The sequence below is a fragment of the Thermobia domestica genome, chromosome 8, assembly GCF_964235325.1.
Source record: "Thermobia domestica chromosome 8, izTheDome1.hap1.1, whole genome shotgun sequence".
Classification (NCBI taxonomy): domain Eukaryota; kingdom Metazoa; phylum Arthropoda; class Insecta; order Zygentoma; family Lepismatidae; genus Thermobia; species Thermobia domestica.
Window position 1 is genome coordinate 243,665,502 of NC_137461.1, and position 12,630 is coordinate 243,678,131.

The 12,630-nt window shown below is 34.8% G+C and overlaps 1 protein-coding gene across 1 annotated transcript in view; it reads left to right on the plus strand.

Moving 5' to 3' along the window:
* LOC145692526 (uncharacterized) overlaps positions 1-12,630 on the plus strand; it is a 78,035-nt gene that overhangs the window by 47,761 nt on the left and 17,644 nt on the right. The window contains exons 7-8 of the mRNA XM_081767833.1: positions 1,794-1,941; positions 11,114-11,247. Coding sequence (XP_081623959.1) covers positions 1,794-1,941; positions 11,114-11,247 — 282 coding nt within the window. The remainder of the gene's footprint in view (positions 1-1,793; positions 1,942-11,113; positions 11,248-12,630) is intronic.

Here is a 12,630-nt window from a genome sequence, read left to right on the forward strand (position 1 = left end):
CTTGCTAGTTAAGAGTGATCTTTTCTTCTTGAATGCTTATTTGGCTAAATGGAAATCCTTAGACCTGATCTCTTTGGTGCAGTAAGTGTCATTGGTCAAAATACTTCCCAGACAATCCGTTAATAAAATCAATATCTACATTCGAATCGTTCATGTAGTATAGCGTACTTAGAAAACTTTGGCGTTAATTCAAGTAATCAAATATTTGCAAATACTGAATACTATTTCGTTACTTTTTCAAAATACCATAAACTGGGGTTACTTGAAAATATTGTTTTTTTTTCTTTTTCATGCTACCAGTTGTTATTTCTTGCAATTAATTTTTCTTCTTGTGATGTATCTAGAGCTTAGTCCATGTTGCCATTTCCTGTAGTCAGAACAAAATTACACTGAGATTGAAGCTTCCCAGGATCCCAAATTTGTTGTTTCCAAGTAACCCCGCTTTTGTGGCTACTTGGAAAATATATGCCTTATTATAGTAGTAAGAACTGTGTGAAAGATGTGACTATTTGGAAAGAACCAGTTGCAAGATCACACTTTCCTGAGAAGATTGATATACAACATTCCTATGTTTCTTTGCCTATATACCGTATCTTTCATAGTAATGTGTCTCTGTTTTAAATAAGAAAAGGAGACTTTTTGCACAACCTTTTACTTAAATACAATAAACTGTTGAACCAATCTAAACTACCTACAGAGGTAAGCTTGTCTTTCTGAGGGCCTACAGAACCAGTAAAAATAAGTTTTTGCAATATTGTTTTATGAACGGTAGTTTTTCAAACAATGCAAAAAAAGTTTGGCAAATGCATAAGCTATTGAGACTTCTTTAAGATACTAAACATGCCCTACATAATTTTATGAAATTTAGTTATGTACGGTATCAGATCAGTAATTGCTTTACATTTGTTTACAAAATTACCTGGTACCATTTTTAGAAGTGTACATTTACGTTAATCCTTTGCAAAAATATCATATGTGGTGTTGCTATAGTAATAACAATGTAACACAGTATGATAAGCCAAAAATTCATATATTGAAATTCTTTGCTGCAAAGTTATATGAAAAAACAATTTGATCTCTGCGGTTGTAAGTAGATTCAGGCAAAACTTCAAGAATGTCATCGTTGTCTATCCAATGATCAGTATTATCATTTTTAGTAGAAAAACGGAAGGAAATTAAAAAAAAAAAAAAACGGCCACAGATTGTCCCAGAAAGGAAGTGGAAATGTAAAACTAATACGTTTCATTGGGAAACTTCTGAAAACAATGATATTTAGCACAACCAGGTAAAAATCACTTTTCGTTACAGAAAGACAGGGACAATTTACAGAAAATTCAAAAGACAAGAAAAAAGTATCAATTGCTGTGAGAATTTTTAGACCAATAAAGAAACACCACTTACGAAAAGCCATATTGTTTTCTTAGATGCCTACTTTCCTTTGGTCTGGAAGAAAACGACGTATCTGTCATAGTTCTCTCATTATTATACCATATAACACACACACACACAAAAAAAAGTCCGCTTTCCAAGTATCCCCAGATTTCCCAAGTAACCCCAGTTTACGGTACTTATTGACTCCCATTTTTTATCGAACTAAATTGTTGCCATATCGATAAACAATGTTGTTTATCTAACTATACTAGTACTAAATACTGCGATTTCAATGCACTTATGTTTATACTCCAGTTCATTTAAACTTTGATCCATAGTTAATCTGAATTCCTTTAAGTAATTCGTTAGTTTTATATAAAATGAAGTATTGATTTTCTAAGCAATCATATTATCTGTTTTAGGAATTAAGGAGTATGATATACCTCCCATAGACCCAATGAGGGTCCCAAGACTAGTCTTAAATGCAGGAACTGGACCTGTTGGACTGAACTTAACTCTTCTTGACACAGTACATAGGGGTATTGGAGACTTGACAATGTTTTCAGCGACGTAAGTATTCCTTTTACTATTGTGTAGTTCTAACTTCATTACTTATACAACAGTCGAATGCTGTATCATCTGGTTTCTTGATCCTTATAAAACCTTTGAAATCAAGAAATATTGGGAATTGATAGTTCTTGAAAGAGAGCAATTTTGGTAATTTCCAATTAATATTAGTCATATGGTGTTCATCGTGTTGTATGAATTGAGTTGAGTTGATTTTAAGTTTAACGTCCCGTTCAGCAGCGAGGCTATATGAGACGTGCACTTACTGATTAACGTGGAATCTGAATCACATGAGCTCCCACCGGGAATGGAACGCCAAAGGCGCGTAAGCTAACCGTTTAGCCACCAAGGAGCTCCATCGTGTGGTATGAGGGCAATGGGCATTTTGTTTCTGACAAAATGTTTTAATTTATTTCACTGTGTATAACTAGTCCTTGGTATAGCACATAGTAAAATTCTCAGATTTTTAAAAAAATATTATTATTAACGGAGATGCAGTGTCAAGCAATACAAAAATGCACTGTCTACGACACGGAAACAGAAACGATCTGTTATTGATTGACATCACATTTCAGGTCACCTCTGAGTCGTATTGAAAGCTTCAGGAAATATTTTTAAATTGCATTTTCTAACTGTAAACAACAGATAATTTTAATGGATCAAAAAAAAAGTGACGAAAGAAGTAAAATACTTACTGTATATAAAATACTGTTAATAAGACCTATTCTCCTACGAGGTAGTTAAATCTGAAGTAATATGTAACATTGTATTATTACGAGATATACCTAGGTATATTAGCAGGATTATTACGACCCGTTCGGAAGAGTAATGCTCCCGGAAGTACATTTTTCGCGCGCTACTCTAGCCAGCTGTTTTACGCGCTAGCCTAGCCAGCTGTTTTAAGTTGGTCACAAAATTTACATCATGGAGTACAAGGGGAACAAAAGGAGTCCTGCGGGGCTTCTAAACTGTTCCTACTATTACTACTACTACTTATCTGCACAAAAGTAAGTAAGTCACTCTTTTGAGTATTATTTTCATCTTATTTTAATTTAAAAAGTGTTATAAAAATGTTTATAAAAACTTTCCTTGGACCGGGTTTGAACTCACGCCATAAACCGATACTCGTTACTAGTATATAGCACTAGCCCGCTTGGCAACGAAGACCGACAAAAGCATTCGTTTGATTTCTGCTATTTGAATGCAATGTGGCAAGAAATGGATAACGCCAACCACTCAGAACTGTGTTTTTAGTTCCTACTTCCGAGAGCATTACTCTCTTGAGCTAATCCTGGATTATTTTATCTCTATTTTACATCAGAAACGTTACGAGTCTAATTAAGAAACAATTGAAAATGAAATCTTTCAGTTTAACATTCCACAGTTATGCCCTTTAGGCTAAGGAGGACGAATGATTAAGGCAAGTAAATGATGATGGAAAAATTGGTGGAATGAGAAAGTGGGAGAAAACCCACGGACACGATGTTGTCCAGCACAAACATACTTGGCCGGGAATCAAACCAGGCTCCCCTCGCACTAGAAGTAAGCGCTCTACTATTGAGCCACCGTGTACTACTATTTCAATTCAAATTCAAAATAAATCACGAGCAGATTGAGAATATCCAGGCTACCATATTACAGTTACAAGTAAAGCTTTTCTTTATTTTCCAAACTTAGTTCCTAGTGCGTTGAAACTTAATGATATAAAAACCCGTATTACGTATATTATCATCTTTACCGTGTGACCACCGTACAGGTTTGGAGCCGAAGACAGTGGCAGTGAAAAGAGGCAGACTAATAGTACAGATAGTTATGCTACTGAAGGAGTATGGACAAATCTGTCTTCAACATTGGAGGGTGAGGGGGGGTTAAGACTGTTCCTTTTTTTAGGGATGTTCAAAACATTTATGACGTTGACAAACCATTTTGTGGAGTATCAGGGGGGCAGAGTTGTCTTCAACATTGAGAGGCGGGCAGATTGAAGCTTATTCTAGGGGAAATTTCATCTCACTTTCCTTTGTGGCAATCGGACACGAATCATCACATTTCTTCTTTAAAAAAAAAAAAAAAATCAAATCGGATTATTGGGGGATATAGCGCCCCTTAGTTTCAAGATTGGAGGGGATATGTCCCCCTCAACCCCCGGCTTTTGCGCCAGTGTGAACAAGAGCAATGCTCGAAGCCTTTTCTAACCTAGGCGCCAGTTCTCAAAACTAGGAGTCATAGTAATACAAACCCAATTTAAACATATTTTAAATTATCTATGCACCAGCCTCGTATTACTACTCAACTCACCATGAGACATGGCGCCCGGGATTTTTCGAAACCTGAACAAGAACATTAACAGAAATTTATTATGTATTAAATGTGTTATTATTTTGAAACTTTTTTGTTTTCAACATCCTCATACGAATATATTTATGATTTCTCTCCCGTCAGTTCTGAGTATGAGTGATGATTCGTTTTTGCTGTTATACTTGTTAAAGATACCGTAAAAGTATTGTGTTTCCTACGTTTTCTGAGGACCACAAGGAAAAAATGAATTATAAAAGCATATTTGAAGACAATCCTCCTAAGTTTCGGTACTGTAGTTTGGTTTCTATTAAATTGTTTTACTCACTAGAACAGAATATTGTGTATATTACTCACCATGAGATATCAGAAATTCATACTGATTCAGTAGTTAGGAGACACGGTGATTCGATGGTAGAGCCAGGCCTGTATCCACGGGGAGTCTAGGGGGTCGCCTCCCTAACATTTTACTTCCCCCTAAAATTTTCACAATAGGGTTGCAATTAACTATAATATGGTAATAAACTATAGTATTTATTTATTTATCGATACAGCAGGCATTACTGCCCAATTACAGTTGGAGCATAATATTTTTTTTACAATGATATTAATACTTGAATTGAAATAATACCTTTTCCTTGATTGTTTATTTTTTATTTATTTTATTTTTTTACAAAATTCGCAGTATTACTCTGTCGAACAACTTTTCAGAACTATTAAATATATCTACATCTTTATAATTCTTACTGATTTTATTGTATGTAGCACAAATTCTCCATGTAGGTGACATATGCAGTGCATTTGTGTGTGCCTTCCTGCAGTAGAACAGACCACTATTTCCCTTGTGTGTTCTGAGGGTTGGAATCTGGGTCATTATCTTTGAGATTATGTCAATACAGTCTATTTTGTTGTGCAAAAATCTGTATAAGAAAATAAGGTCGTTCAACGTCCGCCTATTTTCAAGTGTCTGAAGTGTAAAGTTGTCAAGTAAATTATAATATGGTTCATATTTGGGATAAAATCATGTCCTTTTTGTATGTGAGAAAACGTATGAATTTGCTTTGTATCTGCTTAATTTTTTGACTGTGTGTTTCCACGGAAGTGTTCCAAATAAGTGAGGCGTATTCAAGTTTGGATCTTACATAAGAAAAATAAAGCGTTTTCAAAGAGTTAATATTCGTAAATTGTTTGTTTGTTCTGATAAGGATGCAATTACTATATGTCACATGATATATGTCACCCTTAATAATATTTGCAACATGAATCAGAAAGGTCAATTTTTGTCAAATATCACACCTAAATCCTTAATTGTATCTAATTTTTCTAAACTTATTCCATTGATCGTGTACGTAAACTCATACGTTTTCTCACGTCTACTGTATGTCATGGTTTTACACTTATTAATATTTACTGTAATTCTATTGCTGTATGGTTGGATCGTCCCCTCCCCCCTCTAACTTCTGACAGAGCCCTCCTACATTTTTGGGCTGCCTACTGGCCTGGGTAGAGCGCTCACCTCTGATCGAGAAGTCCTTGGTTCGATCCCAAGTCCTGAGAGTTTGTGGTGGACAACACCTTGTCAGTGAGTTTTCTACCAGGTCTGATATTTCCTCCCACATGATCGCTTCACCATCTCTTTTATAATCTTTCACTTTCACTATCATCCGTCTCTCTTAGCCTACAGGGCATATACATGTGACGTGAAACTATAGATTTAATTTAATTGCATTCAGTAATGAGCCAATTGGATCTAGTTTGTTATCATTATTGTGCTATCTGATCTGCTTATTCGGTGATTTAAATGTTAACTCAAGTGTTCGAAACATTTCAGTCGATCTGCAAATTTTTACATTGCCCACTATTTATCAAACTCTACCAATTATATAATTGTATCCATTTAACTGATTTATATGAACAATTTAAGAGTAAGTTCCATTAGTTAAAGATGACGGCAGAAAGTACCAACACTATATGGTAAGAAAAGTATTGTTAACGTGTAAAGTAGTTTGATAATAGTATTGGAGAATTTCGAGAAAATTCATGGACATGATTATCACCTTAAGTTTGAGGGTACTAGTGTTGAGTTTAGTAAAGAATTTAGATTTTTACTCAGGGAAATGTTTCCTTCTAGGTAAAGTTTGTCAGGTTCCCCCTTTAATACATTCCTTATCTAATCTACGATGATGCATACCAGAAATTAGCACTCAACTATCAATCATCGTGCTTTTATATCATGCATTTTTTTTTATTAATAAGATTTGCTTCGTAAGGTCGGTTGGTGGCAAAAATATGAGAATGTTAATTAGTGCATTTACTCATATTGCAAATAAATGCCCATTTACGTAAAGGTACTAAATAAAATTACTACGACAATTGCCTTCGTGTATCATATATTATTGCTTTTAAAAGAATTGCAGAAGTTGGATGAGTACGTTATGTTCATAGACCGTGATTGTGGCGAACTGTTAAGAAAAGTACCACAACTGACATATAAAAGTTATGAGGTTCCTCTGGCTAAGTGGTGAGCCGTTGGTGTGGAAAACCTGGATTCGGTTCCCTATGGAAGTTCATGAGGTTGGGATTCCGCGTTAAGCTGTAGGTTCACGTTTTCACTGCTGCGTGAAACGTGATAGATGGTTAAGGGAGGGATGTACGTGTTTTGGCTGCTTCCGAGAAATTTGCCAATCAATCTTTGCTATTACTTGCAGAAGTCAAATTTTTGGGCGATAAATGTGTGAAGAAGTGCATATAAGTAAGATGTGTGCAAAATTTGGCTACTTTAGCATTAATAGTTTGTGAGAAAATGGTACATGTATGTCCAGAAATGCAATTTTGAGAAATTAAAGTTTAAAAAATAGGCCTAAAATAGATTTTCAGCAATAAGGCGGATCATAATATTCAGAAAGCACCATAACCATATTCTTAGTCTTCGGTTGGATCTTCTTCATCCTTCCTACACCTTCCTACATCCTTCCATACTGTTCTTCTCGCGTAACCTCCATTTAAGCATATACGTAAACAGCACGTTGTGAGGCGAAATGGAAGCAGTGTCTAAAACACAGCGAATTACTCCCAATCTACCGATACGACAATGCTGCCACCTAGTAAGAGTATACATGAAGCACAAGTCTTTCAACTATAAAACGTGCTGGCATTCGCCGACAAAGGAATCTGCGGTACAAACTCAGTCTCTGTTTTTGATCAGCCCTCGTTTACATTAGGTTTATTTTATATTATTATTATTATTATTATTATTATTATTATTATTATTATTATTATTATTATGCAATGAATAATGAAGGATATTTACTTTTATTGATTACTTACTTGTTTTTGTGTGTTGTGCTTGTTCTTTTCTTTTCTTTTCTTTTCTTATTTTTTCTTTTTTTTCTTTTTTTTCTTTTTTTTTCTTTTTTTTTTTTTTGAATAAAAGGAACATATGCTCAAAATGGATGTTTTGTTACTAGTAAATGGCATACTCGTACACTCGTTTCTAGATAGCTTTTACTTTCGGTATCAATTGCGGAATGACAACATTCGAGCAGGCATAGATCTATTATATAGGTATGTGGCGTTTAGTGTACTACAGGGAAACCAAACCCAATTACCTGAAGATAAGAGACAAATTTTGTAAGATACGCTTGAGTATATGGAAAACATAGCAATTTCTTTCTTTCTTTCTCTTCTCTTCTTTTTTTCTTTCTTTCTTTTTCTTTTCTTTTTTTTTTGTTAAATATCTAATGTTACATAAAGTGTGTGACTATTACTGTCACGTCCAGAATTACTCTATTACTAAAAACACAATATCGTTATTGACCTCTTTATTCTATATCTGAGCCGTTTCTATAATCTCCAGTCTTCACATCAATCGTATCTCAAAAAACTAAACATCATAATCTTAATCTTCTTAATTAACTTTTATAATCTTCCATGACTCTTGTCTGAAACATCCATTTATCTTTCTGTTTTCACATGCTATATTCTATATTCAACTTCTCAACAGTATGTGTAGCATTTAAAAGCACTTTGCGCCACTCTCAATATCCAACAGTTTTAACTAGATTACCTGGACATGAATCTTCTATTCTCTGAAAGGGGCTTCAGATAGTGATCTCAAGATGTAAAATGGATTTGGTTCCTTTGTACACTAAACGCATCATATTTGCTATGGTAAAATACTTCGCCAAAGTTCTTTCATATGAAATAATAAGGACTTTATTTTCCTGGAGGCACGCAAACCAGGAAATGGTTCTTCGCCATTTAAGCAGCATTCTAACAGCTGGAATCGTAAGCATTAAAATGTAACCAACTGAAAGCAAATCAGAAGATGCTCCAAACCATTATCTTTGAAATTTAAATAATATTCTGTTGTTCCTATCTAAAAATCATTGTAAACTGAGGAAAGGCATTTCAGAAATACAAAAGTAAGAAATAGTTATATAAATCGCATTTTTCTAAAGCCCCAAGAAAATATGCCAAAATAAAACTACAACAAAAATTTCTTTGGATAACGGAGTTTTAGCATCATTTTTTGCAAGAAAGTTACCATCATTAACTTGTATCATGATCATTTGTTTTGCAATGCTCTTGAAATCCATGGTAAGATACAGTATGCTGTCTTGAAATGGACGTAAAGTATATACAGATTACTGCGTATTCAGCAAAAGTTTTCTTATGCATTATCAGTAACATACTAGAAGCGAGTTATAAGGAATATGCACATATTTATGTCTAAACTCGACACACATTTATAAATAATAACGTTTGTGCACTTGGAAAGAGATAAATGATTACAATTGCTTCACTTTCGTATTATCATTTACCCAACATTTTCCTTAAAAATAGTTGAAAATTAAAATCTGAAATCCCTGCCATCTCCTGTTCAATTTATAAACTAGAGCTTAGTTAATGTGGTCACAGATAGAGTACGAGATTCTATGTCCCCTATACAATCCTGATATTACGGTGAAATTAACCCTTACCTACCCTGGTTGGGTCCAATGGATAATAGATATACATGTATATATTTGTTGTAGCTTGCATTAACCATGTTACTTGGTAGATGATGCTACCTCTTCTCGTAACTTTCATACTCCAGTACTTTAACAGTTAACAGTACAATTGGCGGGAGTATAGTATCTAGTTATTCCAAGAAACAATGGGTTTGTCCCACTAGCACGTTAACTTTTTTTTTTTTTTTTGTCATAATGTATAATCATATAAAACTCTGTATATTGTCATATACAGATCAACATATTTGAGAGTTGTTCTTTCAGGGGCGACTTCTAACCCCCAACCCGTGATCTCAGGTTGCCTCAGGGGAGTGTACTTGGGCCTCTGCTGTTTGTCCTGTAGATGGATGATCTCTACACGCACTTATTAGCTCAACCTAGTGGCCTTCTGCTTTTTGCTGACGATTGTAAGTTATACAGAGAAATATCGTGTCTCCATGACACAATTGCTCTACAGAAAGACATAAATTATCTTATAGGCTGATGTGAAATGTGGCGCTTGAAACTCAACGGTAAGAAATGTGACAGTATTACTATTACTTTGAAAAAGTCTCCAGTTCCCTCCACATACCATATCAACGATTCCCCTATCACTCATTCTACTACTCATAATGATCTTGATGTCATCTTCGATTCAAAAATCACATTTTCTGATCACATCTCCTCAATACTAAAGAATTCAATGCGCATGTTGGGACTTCTTTATCGATTCACCGAACTGCGCACTGTTTCTTCCTTAGCAACTTTTTATAAAACTTTAATAGCACCCAAGTTCGAATACTGCTCTCCCATATGGGCCATGGCAGCACCTACACATCTCTCCAGACTTGATTCTGTTCTCAATTTCTTCATCGCTATAGTCCGTTTTCGTGTTCCTGCTCTTCGATTATTATCTAAGAAGGAACTCTTGCGACATCTTAATATTCAGACTCCCGAAGTACGCAGAATTATCTCTGACCTGAAGTATCTACATAAAATAGTTAATGGAAACTTAAGATCGGAAATATTACTTCAGGAACTATCCTTATGTGTCCCTTCCCGCATCACCCGGAATACCCACCTGTTCCATCTTGCCCGTCCTAGGTTGGCTATTATACAGAGGTCTCTTTTTTATAGAATACCAAACTGTTATAATCAAGTAACAACGGATGTGGACATTTTTTCGAGCTACCCAGTATTTGAAAGAGCAATTAAACGAGTTTTGACGGAATAGTTTTACTTTTACACTCTTTTTTCTATGTTGTTGTTATTGTTGTCTTGTTTTTTTTTCTTTCTTTTGTTAACATGTCCCTGTGTAAAATGGCAAAGTTATGCTGTATCTGGGAATTTGTTCAATAAATAAATAAATAAATATGTTGTATGTACTATACTAGTCTGTGATCATGGCATCCCTTGTCTTCGTTAGTACCTAACGCTGTCTCCAGGCGAGAAATAACCACGCATGTGTCATAATAATAGTTAGCCTTTGCATCTTATCTTCCATCTCATTTGCAATCTGTATATGCCACTAGTGAACCTACCTAATGATTATAGATCATATGACCAATAAATTGATTTTAATAAACTTCCTTTTAGCCTTAACCACCCATATTCCATCTATTATTACTCTTTGAAAGCAATAGTCTGTTTCTCTTCCTCTACAGAGGGCGTAACCCTTTTGATGTAAAAAGCTAACAGTAGTTATCTGGCAAACAATTAATAATCATAACTTGCTACGTGATGGATAGTGACACGATTCGTGTGTTGTTGCTGGAAGCATCGGGTGATTCTGAAAATGATCAACCATGATATTATTGAATGAGATACTGAGAACGTTACAGACGAAACTGTCTTTCTATTGTGATTGTAGTAAATGTATATTATATTTCCAGGGCTGATCCGGAGAAGTACTATTTTGATTTCAACAGCACAATCGACAGCTATTCAATGACAGGGAGATACAAAGTTAATGGAAGAATATTGTTGCTACCTATTGTTGGAGAAGGAGACTGTAATATTACATTAGGTGAGAGTGCCATATTTACTTTCTAAGTACAAAAAAATAAATATATAATTAATTCTAATACGATCTCGTTGGAATTTCTAATGCTGTATGTAGAGTAACGGACTTAAATAGCCGTTCTTCCCGTGTAAAGCAAAACAGCCCGGTTCTTTTCCTGGTGTCCCACCGGCTTACATTTATCCCGATTTTCAGTCGAGAAGCAGAATTTCATCAGCGGGAGAGTCTAAAAATGCAATCTCATATCCTTTCCGGGCAAGTATGACTTCGTGTATACGAGATCTCAATATTGTAGGTCTCAATGTTTATATTCCTGTAATAACTTGTTCATGGAGAGGGGTTAAACAGTGAAATCCTCTTGTGTACGCCATTGGTTATGAAAAGATATGTACCTTTTTTTGTGTACCCTAGCTTCATTGCTGGCTTCTAAAATATTGTGATACTGCACACTTTTGTATTCATAGCCACAAATGCGCTAGCGAAGGAGTTCTTAACTTTCTACGCTGACGTATCACGATATGCTTAAGATTTGGTACAATACATAGCCTATATCACAATATTTTCAAACCAGATTTCTCACATTCTTTTGAAGTTCACATATTTTCGGCACCCTGTAAAACTATGCACTTCCCACCACAGATCCATATGAACTGTTTTTCTTATTTTCATCTGAAGAATCTATTCTCAAAATATTGTTACAAATTTTTGTAACACGATATATATATATATATATATATATATATATATATATATATATATATATACAGTGGCGGATCCAGGATATGATCAAGGGAGGGGCTAAACCATAGTTTGCCGCTTTATCCAGTGTAAAACAGGGTTGAAGTCCATTTTATCCAGTATATACCTGAGGGTCAAGAGGGGTATAGCCCCCTATAGCCCTCCTTGGATCCGCCCTTATATATATATATATGCGACGATAGCAGGTGATAAAATAAGGTGATCTGAAAGAATCGAATTCGAGATTTCTCAGGGCATTTACACGTTTCATGTTCCCTATACCACGAGAAACGGATTTTTGGATGTCTGTTCGTTCTAGTGTGAAGATGCTCACTAGTTTTACTGTTCAACAAATCGAGACCAAGCTTAAAGTTTGACGTTTGTATAATATCTCATAGAGACATTTTTTTAAAAAAAATTCTTAATACCTCCAAAAATAAGGGTAGTTTATTGTAGGGTAAAAAACAAAATTTGCCATTTTCTCCCAAATGGATCTAATTATTTCGTTCGTATTCTTCATCAATATTTCACTATCAATCCTATGATAGAGCTATATACTATAACATATTTGTTCTAAGAAAAGATCCAGAAATGTTAATTTATTCTTCGAGGTGATATTTTTCCAACATTCTTCTCAAAAAGAACTAAGGC